This window comes from Myotis brandtii, unplaced genomic scaffold, assembly GCF_000412655.1.
Source record: "Myotis brandtii unplaced genomic scaffold, ASM41265v1 scaffold144, whole genome shotgun sequence".
In the NCBI taxonomy this organism is placed as follows: Eukaryota; Metazoa; Chordata; class Mammalia; order Chiroptera; family Vespertilionidae; genus Myotis; species Myotis brandtii.
In genome coordinates, this window is record NW_005355159.1 from 262,180 (window position 1) to 281,562 (window position 19,383).

At 36.5% G+C, this 19,383-nt stretch overlaps 1 protein-coding gene across 7 annotated transcripts in view; it reads left to right on the forward strand.

Annotated features, from left to right (window-relative positions):
- Positions 1-19,383, forward strand: part of DPP8 (dipeptidyl-peptidase 8) — a 77,851-nt gene that overhangs the window by 46,212 nt on the left and 12,256 nt on the right. For 5 of the 7 annotated variants that reach the window (XM_005861043.2, XM_014535440.1, XM_005861045.2 and 2 more), the window contains 8 exons: positions 1,955-2,034; positions 3,561-3,713; positions 3,988-4,123; positions 5,579-5,724; positions 14,140-14,286; positions 15,486-15,638; positions 17,471-17,613; positions 18,639-18,750. In XM_005861043.2, coding sequence (XP_005861105.1) covers positions 1,955-2,034; positions 3,561-3,713; positions 3,988-4,123; positions 5,579-5,724; positions 14,140-14,286; positions 15,486-15,638; positions 17,471-17,613; positions 18,639-18,750 — 1,070 coding nt within the window. Of the gene's footprint in view, positions 1-1,954; positions 2,035-3,560; positions 3,714-3,987; positions 4,124-5,578; positions 5,725-14,139; positions 14,287-14,689; positions 14,808-15,485; positions 15,639-17,470; positions 17,614-18,638; positions 18,751-19,383 lie in introns of those variants that run through there. The other 2 variants (XM_014535442.1, XM_014535443.1) reach the window with 2 other exon arrangements.

Genomic DNA, 19,383 nt, shown 5'->3' on the forward strand with positions numbered 1-19,383 from the left:
TTTTTTTACAGAGAGGAAGGGAGAGGGATAGAGAGTTAGAAACATCGATCAGCTGCCTCCTGCACACTCCCTACCGGGGTTGTGCCCGCAACCAAGGTACATGCCCTTGACTGGAATCGAACCTCGGACCCTTGAGTCTGCAGGCTGACGCTCTATCCACTGAGCCAAGCCGGTTAGGGCGGTTTTGATTTATATTTCCCTAATGACTAGTGACATTATGCATTTTTTTATGTGCTTATTGGCCATTGAATATCTTCTTTGGAGAAGTGTCTGTTCGAATCCTTTGCAGAGTTTTTAATTGGGTTGCTTGTTTTTGTGTGTGTGTGTGTGTGTTTTTAACATGGCCTTTTAAATATTCTTATTTGGGAAACAGCTACATCTTCAGACTAGCAAAGTAAATACTACATATGATTCTATTCCTTTCCTTAGCCTAATTTTTTTTTAAAAAATAGACAAGATCTTATATATTTAAGACAGAGAGTTTCTTCCCTGAGACCCTTAGTTTAATGTGGCCCTTAGTGTGAAATTGTGCTACCAATTCCTTTATTGTTGAGAAATTAAATCACTTATGGAATTCCAGAAAATTTAGTGATAAAGACAGGTCAGAGAGCTGTGAATAGTAGTTAGTTAATTAAAATACTTTGGGTTCAATAATATGAAAATGATAACTTAAAAAGAACTGTTGCTCTGGCCGGTGAGGTCAGTGGTTAGAGTGTCAGCCTGCACACCCAAATGTCTCAGGTTTTATTCCTGGTCAAGGGCACATACTTGGGTTGCAGGTTTGATTCCCTGGGAGGCAACCAATCAATGTGTCTCTCATATCAACATTTCTCTCTCTCTCTTTCTCCCCTTTCCCCATTCCATCCCTTTCACTCTTTCTAAAAATCAATGGGAAAAAATAAAAGAAGAGCTGTTACCTCAGTTAATACTCATCTCAGAACACCAAGCTCCTGTTCCCTCTGTCTATTTCTGGGCTCCTCAATTTGTCTACCTCATCTTTCCCTTTTCCTTCTTTTTTTCCTTAGTCATTCTTGTTCCAAATCTTCTTCCTTTTCCATGATGTCCACTTTATTTTCCTCCTTTCTTTTTTCTTCCTTAAGTGGTTATAATGTGAAACAATTAGTACTTGTTATATATTTGTTAAATGTTTATTTTCTAGCCATCAAATTTAAAGTACTAGGTTGAATTTTTATATCTAAGAAAAAGAAAATAAGTCAAAAAATTTTTTAACTTGAGTGGGATTAGCTAAGAGCCTGTACTATCTTACTATCTTATGTCCTCAGCTGTCAGTTCCATAGCCATTGTTAGCAGCAGCTAGGCAAAGAGAAATCGTTTCCATTTTTTAATCTCCTTTAACCACTGAGAGAGCCTTATCTGCCAAGACAAAATCTCATAAAGACAAATGGGGCATGTTGGCATTTAATATGGTAATACCCAATATATTTTTAGCAAGTGAAGAACAATTACATTAAAATTTTCCTCCTTAAGTATTTTGTTGCATTTCTAGAAGAAATGCCTTGTTGATCCATTAGACTTCATTTGTCTAACCAAAGGTCTGTGAATGCAGGTGCTTTTGAGTTCTTTTCTGGCTTTGCCATGAAAATCAATTTTGCTTTTTCACTTTATTTGCATGGATCATTCCATCATTATTCCAGTGTATTATGAAGACGTATAACTTGAATTTTTTAAACGGTTGACCTTTTTTTTTTTTTAGGGTGAACTTCACCTAACATTAAATTATCCATTTTTAAATGAACAGTGGCATTTAATATACTCACAGTGTTGTGCAACCACCACATCTAACTAGTTCTAAAACATTTTCATTATCCCAGACATAACTTGACATTTTTAATATACTTTTTTGGAAAAAAGCGTTTAGAATACTATTCTTTATTGTTTCATTTGCTTATATAGTCTGGTATAAAGTGCTGAATTATAACTATGTTATCTTTAGGTGATTTCAAGTGTCCTGTCAAAGAGGAAATAGCAATTACCAGTGGTGAATGGGAAGTTCTTGGCCGGCATGGATCTAATGTATGTTCTTTTTTTCTGCTGATATGTTTGGTCCACATCTGCTATGTGTATGTAGTGCAACTTCATATGACCCCAATGTTTTGAGTCTTAATTTAAATTATAAATCTCACCCATTTTATAGCCCTGGTATTAGATGTGTACTGGTTATTATAGGTCACCGTTTTCAAATATTGTGTTGCTACTTAATAAGGGAAGGGCTAATCCATACTTCTCAAACTTAGCAAAAATTGTAAATTAAACTACAGTTTGAAAATTACTTTTAAAGGTCTTACAAACTACTCATGTCATTTCTATATTAGAAGTTACATTTACTGTTTCTGAGGTAGTGATTCTCTTTCATTCATCTGTTTATCGTATTTCACAAATTTAAAATTTCATCCACCATCTGCAATGAGTGATAGAAATTTATACAGAGAGTAGATTGATAGGGAAAAGGAGGGAAATTCACCCTCTGTTTCACTCTCAGCATGTAGCTTTCTGTGGTTATTTAGTGAATTCTAATTTGTCTTTTGACTTTCATAGTACCTTATTTTTGTTTCAACTTTCAGTTAAGTGGTCAGTTTTATGAAGTCTCTTAAGAACTCCATCCTTTATATGTGTGATACATACAGTTAAATTGATGTATACTACCAGGATTTAGTGAAGACCTATTTTTTCCTCAAATTGATTTGGAGATTTATTGAAGGATTGTGTATACTAGCTACTAAGAGAAGTCACTCATAGTCCCCAGGTGATTGAGAAAGAATGAAGATCCAGGTCCCAGGCTTGTTTTTGTTGGTAAAAATTGTAGAATATTATAGGCAACCTTTAAAGTCTAATTATCACTGAGTTTCACATGGTCTTCTGGTTGTATATTCAAATAAAATTTTTTTCTGTTTAGGGACTTTGGATGTTGTCAACTGAGAAAAAAATCTTATTGTGGAATTCTAAGTTTCTATAATAAAAAATTATACTAATGTAAACTTTTTTGAGTTTTGAATGAAGACTTAAGAGATCTTATCCATACTTATTTATAAACTATACCGATATTGAAACTATGGTTGAGTTTAATTATTCCCCAACCCAATAAATGAAACACTTTTGCAGATTTGTACAGAAGACCAAAAGTACTATCTAAGATAATACTGCACTAACTGAGAAATATATAGGATGCTGAAATTAGACTGTGTTAAGTGTGCATGAATGGTTGGCCTAAGCTGCAATATAGCTATTATTTTTCCTATAGATGGTTGTCATTTTAACGGAATAATTCTTGTATTTTAAGAAAAGCATACATTCTGACCATATAGGAAACTCTCCCAATAGTGTGCAACTCTTGTGTCCTTTTTCCTTCTGGACAGGATCTGTTCTTAGCTATAAGTCATAAACAAACCCGACAGGAACACTTGTGGAAATTTTTTTAAAAAGAGGCACAAGTCAAAGGATGACTCACATGATTCTGAATAAAACTGGGGATTGTTGGTTGAATTACTGACCTTGCCAAGGTCATGCTAGCTCTGATTTTTATGTTGTTGTTATGTTGACAGATCCAGGTTGATGAAGTCAAAAAGCTGGTATATTTTGAAGGCACCAAAGATTCTCCTTTAGAACATCATCTGTACGTGGTCAGTTATGTAAATCCTGGAGAAGTGACAAGGCTGACCGACCGTGGCTATTCCCACTCTTGCTGCATCAGCCGGGTATTAAGTCCCTGTTTGAAAAGGGTTCCCTGTCATAGAAAAAAACCTCTATTCTTATATTACTCCTTTTGAGTAATGTGGAGATGGGTCCAATTGGCCTGCAGAAGTCTTATTCTCGGGAAAAACTTTGAAAAGTTTAACATTAACTTCAGCATTGTGTGTGTACATAAATGCTCAGACTCATACTCCTCCTGTGGCATCAGAGCAGATACAGTAGCAGATAACATTTGTTACTGTTCCCTGGGGGAAAAGTAACTGTTTCTTCTTTCTCTAGCATTGTGACTTCTTTATAAGTAAGTACAGTAACCAGAAGAATCCACACTCTGTGTCCCTTTACAAGCTGTCAAGTCCTGAAGATGACTCAACTTGTAAAACAAAGGAATTTTGGGCCACCATTTTGGATTCAGCAGGTACTCATTTTCCTGAACCTGATCTTAAGTAGGATTAGCACATTAATTATTATAGGCTCTAAAACCTGTGTGATATGTCCACATTTCCTGGACACAGTCTTCCCATCTCTCACTACCGCCTGTTTCCGAGCTGCTGGGTTTCTGATTGATCCCACCCCTCCTATTCTGACAACTACCAAGTAATATGGGCTACCTCCCACTCAAGGCAGGAGCAGGTCTGGAAGGCTTTTTTTTTTTTTAAATATATTTTTATTGATTTCAGAGAGGAAGGGAGAGAGAGAGAAACATCAATGATGAGAGAGAATCATTGATCGGCTGCCTCCTGCACACCTCGCACTGGGGGTCAAGCCCGCAACCCGACGTGTCCTTGACCAGAATCGAACCTGGGACCCTTCAGTCCGCAGGCCCGACGCTCTGTCCACTGAGCCAAACCAGCTAGGGCTGGAAGGCCTTTTTGAAAATAGGATTAAAGTAGTCAACATATCAGCCAGGAAACCATTTGTTTACACATTTGGATGATTTTCCAGGTAAACAAATGAGCTTGAAGATAATGGTACCCTGAACTAGTAATACTCTTTGAGCAGTGAAGCTATAGCTTTAGGGAATAACCAGCTGATAACTTTCTTAAACTTTTGAAGCACTTGGGATGGCCATAAAAGAACTCCTGTTCTCTATGGAAGTGAAGAGCATGGTTAATTATCTATTTTTAAAATGTTTGATTTCTTAAACAAAAAATGTACTAATTTTATCTTTTAATCCAGTTAAGTATTTTCATGCATTAATATTTGCTAAGGGATTAAGAATTAGTATAAAATCACAGGATGTAGGTATGTTCTAATGTGCACAATAGAATTTTTAATATAGTGATGATGATGCTTAAACTGTAACATCATCCAATACACACACAGACTTAGGATAGGTCTGTAAACCAAAGATTGATCATGACTTTATTCTGGCTTCTGGTTAGGCTTATTCTCTAATTATCAGAAACAAATGTTTATTGAGCACCTGCCTTGAGCAAATTAAAATGACTAAGTTAAATTTGTGCTTCCAGTTTCTAATCAGATATATGTATTAAACATCAATAAGTTACACCGAACTGAGCACAAAGTATTTGTATAGTTCTGCACAATAATCCTATGTTCCAAGGATTATTCAAAATACGGTGTGTTTATTTCTGAAATAGATAGTTTGATATGTTCATTAGGTTTTCTTTTGTAAAGATAATTTTTTGCTTATCACCTGGAAGGGGGATGGTCAGTTATTTGTGTGTGAGTGTGGGTTTATTTTTTTAAATTTACTTATTTATTTATTTTTATTTACTTATTTTTTAATTTTTTTACTTATTTATTTATTTATTTATTTTTGAGTGTGGGTTTATTTTTAACTTGCTATCATATTGTAGAGCTCCTATAACAACTTTTCTAACAGACTCGGTATGTTATTTCCTTGCAGGTCCTCTTCCTGACTATACCCCTCCGGAAATTTTCTCTTTTGAAAGTACTACTGGATTTACATTGTATGGAATGCTTTACAAGCCTCATGATTTACAACCTGGAAAGAAATACCCCACTGTGCTGTTCATATATGGTGGTCCTCAGGTGGGTATATTTTATTACATATATATAATCATTAGGTGTGTTTTACATACAAACATGATTCACATTTGTATTATAGCTATCTACACATAAATCATGAAAATGTTAAATTAGACTTCTGTTAAAAACTTGAAGGCAAATCTTTATAAACTTAAAAAAAAAGGCTTAATACAAAGAAGCTCAAAAGAGAAATTACAGGACACTCTAAGATGCTTTATATGTTTTGTTATATTATTTTGATGTTAAGGCTAAGTTTTTCCTTTCCAGTGAAGAAATGATATGTGAAAAACACAGTATAAAAACTCTCTGGTTATCTAGATTTTAAGACTAACAGATAACCTCATATTAGTAATTAAGTTTTAAAAGTCAATTATTTAAGTTAAGATTTGAGCATTGTTGAGCCTCTGCTATTATTGACTCTGGCTTATGTTTTAATTATCCAGTTCAGGAGTTTAGGAAGCTGGCTAATTTGTAAATCAGTGTCAATTTCTTAATTTACAATAAGAACTGTAACTGTTGTGGGGAATGAAATACTCATTTCAGTAGGAAAATATGTTGTTTTCTATCTAAAGAAATTTTGGGGGGAAATACAATGAATTAAATTTCTTGGTAAATAAAAAGAGTTTTAACAGCTATTTTTAGAAAGCCATGGTAACCTGATGAATTTCCACTCTTCATTCTAAGCTGTATTTCTTAAGCAACTAGAATACTTTTACTATCTAGTTAAGGCAACTGCTATACTACTATTCATCACTGTAAAAAGCTTAACCTTGATTTTCCTTTCTCTATATTAAATATCAGCATATGAGTATTAAGTAAATTCCATTGTCTATCAGAGTAAAGTATTTGGGGTCAGTGAATTGGTTAATTGGTAATTTTTTAAAATGTTTATTCTTGATTATATATGTTACATTGAGCCGTTGAGGAAATTAGAATATAATTACACTGTTTTGTACTCAGTAAATATCCTTTACAATTATGCCCAGTTACTTAGTATCTGAAACTATATCTAGATTTCAATTCATCCAAAAAATAAAAGTAAAATAACTACATAAACCATAAACTCTCAGCGATGATCTATATAAAGTTAAATCACTTTGCCATCATTAAGTGTGTTTTACAAACAAACATGATTCACATTTGTATTATAATTATCTACACATAAATCATGAGAATGTTAAATTAGACTTCTGTTAAAAACTTGAAGTCAAATCTTTATAAACTTTTTTTTTATGGCTTAATACAAAGAAACTCAAAAGAAATTACAGGACACTCTCAGAAGCTTTATATTTTGTTATATTATTTTGTTATTAAGGCTAAGATTTTCTTTCTCAATGAAGAAATGATACATGAACTATGTGAAAAACACAGTATAAAAACTATCTGGTTATCTAGATTTTTAAGACTAACAGATACCTCATATTAGTAGTTAAGTTTTAATAGTCTAAGCCAAATGAAAAGACACTCAATATCACTAGTCATTAGGGAAGTGCAAATCAAAACCACAGTGAGACACCACATTATACCCATTAAGAGAGCTATGGTCCAGTCACTATGGCAGTTCTTTAAAAAGTTAAACAGAATTACAGTCTGATGGACAATCCCATTTCTGGTGTATACTCAAAGCAGATATGTGAACAGACACTTGCACTCCAATGTCCATTGCAGTGTTAGTCATAGTAGCGAAAAGGTAGAAGCAACCCCCAGTATCCATTGACAGATGAATGGGTAAACAAAATGTGGCACATGATGGAATATTATATAGCCTTAAAAATATATAACATGGATGAACCTTGAGGACATTGTGCTAACTGAAATAAGCCAGACACAAAATGACAAATATTGTATTATTCTACTTGTATGAAGTACCTAAACAAGCAAATTCATAGAAACAAAGTAGAAGTTGTCAGGGATTGAGGGAGAAATAGGAAGTTCTATTTAATAGGTATGAAGGGAGTTTCTGGTTGGGATGATAAAAAAGTTGTGGAAATGGACAGTGGTAATGGTTGCACAACAGTGTGAATGTACTTAATGCCACTGAACTGTACACTTAAAATGGCTGAAATGATCATTTTTTAAAAATATATTTTTATTGATTTCAGAGAGGAAGGGAGATGGAGGGAGAGAGAAATATCAGTGATGAGAGAGAATCATTGATTGGCTGCCTCCTGCATGTCCCCTACTGGGTATTGAGCCGGCACCCTGGGCATGTGCCCTTGACCGGAATCGAAGCCGGGACCCTTCAGTCCCTGGGCCAACACTCTATCCACTGGGCCAAACTGGCTAGGACTGAAATAATAAATTTTATGTTATGTATATTTTACATAATAAAAAAAATCTTAGTGCAATTTAAAAAATTGTTTGTTTGGATTACTTTATGAACACAACTGGAGTCTTTGGGGTTTTCTATGTACAGTATCATGTCATGACAGTTTTACTTCTTCTTTTCCAATTTGGATGCCTTTTATTTCTTCTTGTCTGATCGCTATGGCTAGCACTTCCAGTACTATGTTGAACAGGAGTGGTGAAAGTGGTCATCCCTGTCTTGTTCCTGTTCTTAGGGAAAATGGCTTTAGTTTTTGCCCATTGAGTATGATGTTGGCTATAGGTTTGTCATATATGGCCTTTATCATGTTGAGATATACTTCCTCTATTCCCATTTTGCTGAGGTTTTTATCAAAAATGGGTGTTGAATTTTGTCAAATGCTTTTTCTGCATCTATTGATATGATCATGTGATTTTTGTCTTTCAATTTGTTTATGTGATGTATCACATTTATTGATTTGCGAGTATTGTACCAGCCTTGCATCTCTGGAATAAATCCCACTTGATCATGGTACATGATCTTTTTAATATATTGCTGGATGCAATTTTGCTAATATTTTGTTGAGGATTTTAGCATCTATGTTCAGGGATATTGGCCTGTAATTCTCTTTCTTTGTAATGTCTTTATCTGGTTTTGGAATTAGGATAATGCTGGCCTCATAAAAAGAGTTTGAAGTGTTCCTTCCTCTTGGATTTTCTGAAATAGGTGTTAGTTCTTGGAATGTTTGGTAAAACTCCCCTGTGAAGCCATCGGGACCTGGGCTTTTTGTTTGGTGAGAGTTTTTTTTATTACTGCCTCTATTTCATCAATTGTTATTGGACTATTCAGGTTTTTTTATTCTTCCTGATTTAGTTTTGGGAGATTGTATTTTTCTAAGAATTTGTCTATTTCATCCACATTGTCCAGCTTGTTGGCATATAGTTGTTCATAGTATTTTCTTACAATCCTTTGTATTTCTGTGGTGTCAGCGGTTACTTCTCTACTTTCATTTCTGATTTTATTTATTTGGGTCCTCTCTGTTTCTTGATGAGTCTGGCTAATGGTTTATCAATTTTGTTTAGCCTTTCAAAGAACCAGCTCTTGGTTTCATTGATTTTTTGTATTGTTTTTTTAGTCTCTATGTTATTTATTTCTGCTCTAATCTTTATTATTTCATTTCTTCTACTTACTGTAGGCTTTTCTTGTTTTTCTCTTTCTAGTTCTTTAAGTTGTAGGGTTAAATAGTTTATTGGTGATTTTTTGTTTTTTGAGGTTGCCTGTAGTGCTATGAACTTCCCTCTCAGGACTGCTTTTGCTGTGTCCCAGAGATTTTGGGTTGTTGTGTGTTCATTTTCATTTGTTTCCAGGAAGTTTTTTATTTATTTCTTGATCTCATTGGTAACCCAATCTTTGTTTAATAACATGCTATTTAGCCTCCATGTGTTTGAATGTTTTTGGGCCTTTTTACGTAGTTGATTTCTAATTTCATTCCACTGTGATCTGAGATGATATGATTTCAGTCTTCTTGAACTTGTAGAGACTTGTTTTGTGTCCTAACATGTCGTCTATCTTTGTGAATGATCCATGTGCACTTGAGAAGAATGTATATTCTGCTACGTTGGGGTGAAATGTTCTATAAATGTCAATTAAACCCATCTGATCCAGTGTGTCTTTTAGAATCTCTGTTTCCTTGTTAAGTTTTTGTCTGGAAGATCTATCCAGTGAAGTCAGAGGAGTGTTAAAGTCCCCTACTATGACTGTATTGTTGTCGATCTCTCCGTTAAAGTCCTCTAGAAGTTTTTTTATATATGTAGGTGCTCCTATATTGGGTGCATATATGTTTGTTGGATTGATCCCTTTAGTATTATGTAGTGACCTTTGTTGTCTCTTGTAATAGCCTTCATTTTAAAGTCTATTTTGTCGGATATGAGCATTGTTACTCCAGCTTTTTTTCTTTTCTATTTGCATGGAAAATGTTTTTCCATCCCTTCACTCTCATCCTGTGTGTCTTTTGTTTTGAGGTGGGTCTCTTGTAGACAGCATATACTGGTAGTTGGATCATGTTTTTGTATCCATTCAGCTACCCTACGCCTTTTGATTGGAGCATTTAATCCATTTACATTTAGGGTTATTACTGATAGGTACTTATTTATTGCCATTTTAACACATTAAGCGCCCAGCCTGTTTTGTCTTCCAGACGGAAAGTATAGTGTCAGTCACCGGTGACTGGGCGCTTAACGTGTTAATTCTGTATGGCTAGTTTTCTCTCTCTGTTTCTTCTTCTCATTACAGCAATCCCTTTAGCATTTCTTGTAATGCTGGCTTGGTGGTGATGTACTCCTTTAGCCTTTTTTTTGTCTGGGAAGCTCTTTATTTGACCGTCTATTTTGAATGATAGCCTTGCTGGATATAGTAATCTTGGTCTCAGATCCTTGCTTTCCATTACTTTGAGTACTTCATGCCATTCCCTTCTGGCCTTTGGAGTTTCTGATGAGAAATCAGGTGTCAGCCTTATGGGAACTCCTTTGTAGGTAACAGTTTTCTTTACTCTTGCTGCCTTTAAGATTCTCTCTTTGTCTTTAATTTTTGGCATTTTAATTATGTGTCTGGGCGTGGGCCTGTTGGGGTTCTTCTTGTTTGGGGTTCTTTGTGCCTCCTGCACTTGTGTGACTTTTCCCTTTACCAGGTTAGGGAAGTTTTCTGCCATTATTTCTTTAAACACCTTCTTTATGCCTTTCTCCCTTTTTGCCTCTTTTGGCATACCTGCTATTCTAATATTGTTATGTTTCACATTGTCCCACAGCTCCCTTAAGCTGTCCTCCTGTTTTTTAATTGTTTTTTCTTTTTGGTTTTCTTTTTTTTTTATTTTTATTTTATTTTATTGATTTTTTACAGAGAGGAAGGGAGAGAGATAGAGAGCCAGAAACATCGATGAGAGAGAAATATCGATCAGCTGCCTCCTGCACATCTCCCACTGGGGATGTGCCCGCAACCCAGGTACATGCCCTTGGCCGGAATCGAACCTGGGACCCTTCAGTCCGCAGGCCGACGCTCTATCCACTGAGCCAAACCGGTTTCGGCTGGTTTTCTGATTGAGTGATATTTTCAACTCTGTCTTCTAATTCACTGATTTGATCCTCAGCTTCCCCTAATCTGCTGTGTATTCCTTCTAATGTGTTCTTTATTTGTGTTATGTCATTCTTTATCTCAGACTGTTCTTTTTTCATAGTTACTATATCTTTCTTCATGCTGTTGAGCATTTTTACCATCATTATTCTGAACTCTGATCCAGATAAATTTTTTATCTCTGCTTTATTTATCTCTTCTTCTGGAGAATTCTCTAGTTCTTTCATTTGGGGGTTGTTTCTTTGTCTCTTCATTTTGGCTTTCCATTTGGGTTTGTGACTATGTATTAGGTAGATCCTCTACACCTCTCTATGAACTCAACTGTACTTTCTTGCACTTATAGAAACAATTCCTTTCTCAGAGTGTTCCTTAGAAACATTCAAATTTGGTGAGGCCATAGGAGAAGCTGACATTCAGTTTGCAGGGAGATTTCCCTAGGAGACTTTCCATGGTAGAATGCCTCTGGCACTTCAACCCACAGGGAAATCAATTCATCCTCTTGCTGGATGACTCCATTTGAGTTTATTACGAAAAGGCTCCTTTCTAATGGCACATAATAGCCTTGTGAAACTTGATTAAATCATGTCAGTGGCCCATGTTTGTTTTTGGTGTGTAGTCAGGTCAGAGTGTCACAATTCAAGGCCTGGCCAGCGTGGCTCAGTGTTTGAGCGTCAACCTATGAACCAGGAGGTTATGGTTTCATCTAGACAGTGAGGATACCGCAGTGCACAACTCAGACTAATGATCCACCCTTATAGAGCTTAATGAGGAAAATAACAAGTAGACACAAAATATATATTACTTCATAAATGGAAGGCTATGAATAATTGTTCGGAAAGAGGATGGCAAAATCACTAAAATGGAAGTTCCAATAGGAAGGTAAGGAAAAGTCTCTACAGAGGATGAGAAAGAATGAGCCACATTAAAAATCTAAGGGAAGAGCATTTCAGACAGAGGGAACAGTAAATGTCAAGTTCAAGGTCCTGTGGTTATAATCATAGTTGATAATAAGGTTAGAGTACAGTGCATAGGGCAAGAAATGGTATGAGATGAGGTCAGAGAAATTGCCAAAGGCCAGACAATGTAGGGTCTCAAAGGTAATGGTAAGGAGTTTACCATTGGAGGGCGCTAAGCTACAAAATAGTAGCTGATTTACATTTTTAAAACATTGCTCTGCTACCTTATGAACAGACTATAGGAGGACAAGAATAGAAACAGGAAGACCAGTTTGACAGTTGTTACAGTGGTACTGACGTCCAAATGTTCAAAAGGAGAAGATTTTCTACACCTCCCACCCCAATCTAACCCAGTAAATGCTCGGTAGCTATTTATTGAGGGAAGGTAGTGTTGATTCTTATTTTAATTGATTTTTTAGAAAGAGAGTAACATCAATTTGTTGTTCCACTTGTTTATGCTTTCATTGGTTGATTCTTTTAGGTGCTCTGACCAGGAATCAAACCTGCAACCTTGGCATATGGGGACAACACTCAAACCAGTTGAGCTATCTAGCCAGGGCCAATGTTGATTCTTGTTTAACTCCTGACTGACTTGGTTTTCCCATTGGTATCAGCCAGAGAAAACTTCTTTCTCATTTGCCAGGACTTTTTTGTTGTTGTTTAATATCTGTCTAGTGTCCACCAAACCTTGACCTTCTGTAATTTTCTTCCCACTAATTAAAGTCCTCTTTTCACTAGATAGTTTATTCCTGGTGAAACACAAAGCTACATTTAATTTCCCATTCATTTTTATGTATAGTTTTTGGGCAATAAAGGTATTTAAGAATTATTCTGCCTTTTGCACTGATTTTTGTAATAGGGAAAAAGTACCTAGACTAATCACAGTATTTTATTAAAATACTAAGTTTTCCTACTACTGGTCAAAGATAATCCCAGAAGAGATAGGTAGGGAAGAAAAATGATCTATTTATCCTCGTCTCTACCATTTGACACAGTTCTTCAGGGTAGAAGTAATCATTTTAGTAACTTTGTCTATGGGATAGGTTAAATCTCTTGTCTTATATGTAATTAATATCTAGGTTATAGTTTTAAAATCATTAGTTGCTCAGTAATTGCCCTGAATTAAGTGTGAAGTTAAGAAAGAAAAGAAGCCGAGACCGGTTTGGCTCAGTGGATAGAGCGTTGGCCTGCGGACTGAAGGGTCCCAGGTTTGATTCCGGTCAGGGGCATGTACCTGGGTTGCGGGCACATCCCCAGTGGGAGATGTGCAGGAGGCAGCTGATCGATGTTTCTCTCTCATCGATGTTTCTAACTCTCTATCTCTCTCCCTTCCTCTCTGTAAAAAATCAATTAAAAAATATTAAAAAAAAGAAAAAAAGAAAAGAAGTACCCTCCTACCTAAAACCATGTCAGTGTTTCCTTGTCTTTGGATACGTAAGATTTGGAGGCAAAGAAATGTGGACTTGGAGAAATCTGAGGCCAGCTTGCTCCCTGCAGGCTCAAGATCAACCATCCCACATAGAAGAAAAAGAAAAGAAAAAAGAGCCTGACTGGCGTGGCTCAATGGTTGAGCATAGACCCATGAACCAGTTCAATTCCAGGTCAAAACAAACCCAGTTTGCGGGCTTGATCCCCAGTGTGGTGCGTGTAAGAGGCAGCCGATCAATGATTCTTTCTCATCATTGATGTTTCTATCTCTCTCTTCTTTTCCCTTCCTCTCTGAAATCAACAAAAATACATTAAAAAAGAAAAAAGAAGCAACATAAACATGACAAAATTTAAGTTAATTTAAAAATAAATGGAGGGGGGAAAGAGTTGTAATCAATGGGCATTAAGTCTCAGTTAAGCCAGATGAATAAGTTCTAGAGATCTTCTGTACAACATTGTCCTATAATTAATGATACTATATTATTTTAAAGGCAAAATAATGTTATAAATTTAAGCTTTCTACTTTTCACAGTGTCCTGCTTCTATTATGCTTTTGTATGCTACCATATAATAAATTTCACTGAAGTTGTATTTCTTCCTCAGGTGCAGTTGGTGAATAATCGGTTTAAAGGAGTCAAGTATTTCCGTTTGAATACTCTAGCCTCCCTGGGTTATGTGGTTGTAGTGATAGACAACAGGGGATCCTGTCACCGAGGGCTTAAATTTGAAGGCGCCTTTAAATATAAAATGGTGTGTGAACATACAAACATTTTTCTTTCAAAGACACATTTTCTGGTGCATTGTTTGGTGTGAAATCCCAGAGAGAGAGAGTCGGGGGAAGGGGCTGTGAGTGAATGAGAGAGAGTGTGTGTGTTAGAGTTTGGGGATGGGAGGGAAGATGCATCTTGATATTCACTAGGCTAGCTCGTATCTACTTGTATATAATTTTGGGGAGCTGAGATAGAACCACCTTTACATAGAAATAGCCTCTCTTCCTTTTTTGTATATCCAGCTTAGCCAGAAGGCAGCAACATTTAGCTTTCAGCATCCTGTACACTATTGAGAGGAATAATTGAGATTTGTTCTGTCCTCTGTGAAGAGAGAAACCAACTGGTTAGTGCCTTCCTTGTGACAAGCCTCTTTCTCTCTACAGGAAGCTTTAAATGCTACCTTTTAGAGATGCCCCATGTCCTTTCTGCTGCTTTGGGAAATGATGAGAATCCGATGTTCCTTTTGCACAGTAAGGCAATTACTGTGTTTGCCAGTGTATTGGACATGCTGAGTAAGACATGGGGATTTTCTCCCACAGCCAGTTCTTTGACCTTATGTTGTATTCTCATGTAAGTTTTTTGTTTTTATTTTTGTTTTTTGCTCAGTGAAGTGAGATTGTGTGCACTGGCAGGCCTAGTAATACAGACAGGGTGGAGGTGGTAGGAATTAAGACTTCATAGGACTTTAAAGAAATGGTATGTTCAGTTCTTAGAGGTATACTATGGGGAAACAGGAGGATAAGGCCTCAAGAGTGATTCCTTCGACTCTACTGCATTACATTTTAAAAAGGAGAAGTGAAATTAGTCAACCACTTAAGAGGGCTAATTTTTTGCCTTTGGGTATGGGAAGGCTTGTTACAAGGAAGATGCTGACTCTTAGCAGACAACAGAACAAATGGAACAAGTGGGAAATACCCATATGGTAAGGGACAGTTTGGGTTGCAGTAGGAAATAAATTTATGAGTAAGGGATAACTAAACTCTAGGGCAGACTAGCAACAGAAGCTATAGGTTCCTATCTCTAAATACAGTTTTTAAAAAAGTTTTTTGGGCAGTGAGTTCTAATCTAAAAAAAACTACAGGTATTTTTAATAACTTTTTTTTTTTTTTAGCTTCAAAAGCACTCTTATAATGAGACTTTTATTCATTAATCAGTGAAATGTTCTCTCTTTTTTGACAGGGACAAATAGAAATTGATGACCAGGTAGAAGGACTCCAATATCTAGCTTCTCGATATGATTTCATTGATTTAGATCGTGTGGGCATCCATGGCTGGTCCTATGGAGGATACCTCTCCCTGATGGCATTAATCCAGAGATCAGATATCTTCAGGGTATGTGACTTCCTAATGCACTTCTTTTGGTAATAAGGATAGAATTTTCGGTAAATTGAGGATATAAGAAAATGATGATTTTTCTGAAGTTTTACAAAGTTGGCATTATTATGGAATGTTAGGATTTCTGTGGGGTTTTTTTTGTTTGTTTGTTTTGCTTGTTAATCCTCACGTAAGGATTTTTTTTTTCCCCCTGTTGATTTCTGGAGAGAGTGGAAGAGAGGAAGGAGGGGGAGAAAAAAAACATGGACATGAGAGAGACACATTGATTGGTTGCCTCCCCCACATGCCGCTACTGGGGCTAAGGAACCTGCAACCGAGGTATGTGAACTTGACCAGACGTTGAACCCTCGACTCTTTAGTCCTCGGGCGATGCTGTAACCACTGAGAAAACTGGCCAGAGTGGTTTTTGTGTTTTAATAGCAATGTGAGATAATAGAAATATATGTCAACTTGTGTATCCATATGAGCTGTATATTTACTTGTTATCTATTTTTTTAAAAACCACTTGTCGGCCTAGTTGGTTTGGCTCAGTGGATAGAGCGTCGGCCTGTGGACTGAAGGATCAATTCTGGTCAAGGGCACGTGTCTGGGTTGCGCACTCGATCCCCAGTGTGGGGCGTGTAGGAGGCAGCTGATCGATGATTCCCATCATTGATGTTTCTATCTCCCTCTCCCTTCCCCTCTGAAATCAATAACAATATATTTTAAGAAAAAAGATGCTAACAGTTGTTAAGGGAGTGGGGATTATGAGTAGTGGGTTTTTTTATATAGGGTAGGGCAAAAGTAAGTTTATAGTTGTTCATATGAAAAATAAAACAATCATTAATAAATAATAATAATATAAGAATAAACTGTTTTATGTACTCATAACTATAAACCTACTTTTGCTCCACCCTGTATTTCAATAACATGATTTTATTTTATAGTGAAAAATAATTTTTACTTTTAAGAATAAATATGGCCCTGGCCATAATTGCTAAATGATTAGAACATCAGCCCACTCATGGAAGGGTCACAGGTTTGATTCCCAGTCAAGGGCACATGCCTGGGTTGCAGGTTCGATCCCTGACCCCAGTTAGGGCTCATGCTGTAGGCAACCAATGTTTCTTTCTCTCTCTCCTCCTTCCCTCCCTTCCGCTCTTCTACTCTCTCTAAAAAAGTCAATGAAAAAAAATATCCTCAGATGAGGATTAACAAAAAGAAATTTTTTTAAATGATAAGGTTTTATTTTGTTTTAATGTATGTTCAGTTAATCTTTATCTTTAATAACCACAAGGTGAACTCTGAAAACTATCATAATTTCTTGAGGTTTATAGCTGTCAAGAATATAATTATAGTATTTAAATATAAAGGTGTGTATGGGAACCTTAAAATGAGGTAACTATTTAATGCTTAAATATATTTCATTTATTACTTTAAATTCTGTACTGCCAACAGAAGCTTAAAAAAAAAAAAAAAAGATTGTTTTTTCTATATAAAGCTGACACTTCTAGGACATTTTTCTCCAGTGGCAGGAATGAGTTTATACTGAGGCATTCATATGTTCTAGTTCAGTCTACCCTTTTAACAAACATGCTTATATTTCAACTAGCCCATATTAAGGGTTTGGTATACAGCATGCCTATGGAACAAAACTTAACTGACTCACAAAGTATCAAGTTCTTGACCTTGGCACTCCACTTTGATTTTTTGAGTGTCCTGAGACCATGTAGCTCCAGTAGTGGAGCTAAAGCCTAATGATAATATTAGCCTATTAACTTGCAGTTAAAACCTCTTTGCTAGCCATTCTTTTCTGGACCACACTTGACTATCACTATTGTCTTATGCAGGTTGCTATTGCTGGAGCCCCAGTCACTCTGTGGATCTTCTATGATACAGGCTACACAGAACGTTACATGGGTCACCCTGACCAGAATGAACAGGGCTATTACTTAGGATCTGTGGCCATGCAAGCAGAAAAGTTCCCCTCTGAGTAAGTTCAAGCTTTTAAATTAAGATTATAAATTTAAAATTTTATTTAATAGTAATGAAAACTACAGATACTGTAACCAAGACCAATATTTTATAGAATACTAATATGGCATGGGTGATTCTCAAAGCTGAATTATAGGCCATTTCCTATCATTTGTGTGTGGGGTTTTTTTTTACAAGTTATATTTGAAACAATTTGCTTGTGCTATAAAAGAAGTTTAAGTGCACTACTATTTAAGGTGGAAAAAATTTTATTTCTGCGTTATTTTACAAATAATGTTTATGATTTTTCATTTTCTGGGGACATGCCATTATTATTGACTAGAGGCCTGGTGCACGAATTTGTGCAGCAATGGGGTCCCTTGGTCTGGCCTGTGGGATCGAGCCAAAACCGGCTCTCCAATATCCCCCAAGGGGTCCCAGATTGCGAGAGGGCACAGGCCAGGCCGAGGGACCCCACCAGTACATGATCAGGGCGGGGGAGGGATGCGGAAGGTTGGCCAGCCGGGGAGGGACTGCAGGAGGGTTCCAGGGTGTGCCCGGCCTGTCTCGCTCAGTCCTGATGGGCCAGACTCCAGCAGCAAGCTTACCTACCAGTCAGAGCGTCTGCCCCCTGGTGGTCAGTGCACATCATAGTGACTGGTTGACCGATCGACTCTCTGCCCCCTGATGGTCAGTGCATGTCATAGCGGCGAGCAGTTCGGCCTAAGCATATCATTAGCATATTACACTTTGGTTGGTTGAATGGATGACCGGACACTTAGCATATTACATATTAGGTTTTTCTTATATAGGATGTGTGCTAATATCTTAATAGCAAATTGTACAATGTTCTTTTTATTTTTTAAATCTTTCATACACGTAGCATCTGGTTAATATTTTACAAATATATTAATGTTGAAAATGTTGAATCCTTGTTCTACAGTATAAGGAGGTTAGCATAGGTAATTGTGATTAGTTTAAAAGAGTTAAGTGGTTTTCTCAAACTCTATTTTGCCTAATCCTCTGATGTTTCCATTTCTCCAGACCAAATCGTTTACTGCTCTTACATGGATTCTTGGATGAGAATGTCCATTTTGCACACACCAGTATATTATTGAGTTTTTTAGTGAGGGCTGGAAAACCATATGATTTACAGGTGAGTTTTTCTACATTTTTTTTTTTTTTTGCAACCCCTGTGAAAGGGTCGTTCGACACCCAAAGGGGTTGCAACCCACAGGTTGAGAACCGCTGGCTTAGCATGATGCTTTTAACATCTATTTTGTCAGATATGAGTATTGCTGCTCCAGCTTTTTTTTTCTTTTCCATTTGCATGGAAAATGTTTTTCCATCCCTTCACTTTCATCCTGTGTGTGTCTTTTGTTTTGAGGTGGATCTGTTGTAGACAGCATATAGTTGGGTCATGTTTTTTTTTATTCATTCAGCTACCCTACACCTTTTGATGGGAGCATTTAAAACATTTACATTTAGGGTTATTATTGAGAGGTACTTATTTAGAGCCATTTTAGTTCTGTATGGCGAGGTTTCTCTCTCCATCTCTTCTTCTCAGCAATCCCTATAGCATTTCTTGTAACGCTGGCTTGGTGATGATGACCTCCTTTAGCTTTTTTTTTTTTTGTCTAGGAAGCTCTTTATTTGACCATCTATTTTGAATGATAGCCTTGCTGGATATAGTAATCTTGGTCTCAGATCCTTGCTTTCCATTACTTTGAGTACTTCATGCCATTCCCTTCTGGCCTGTAGAGTTTCTGATGAGAAATCAGGTGTCAGC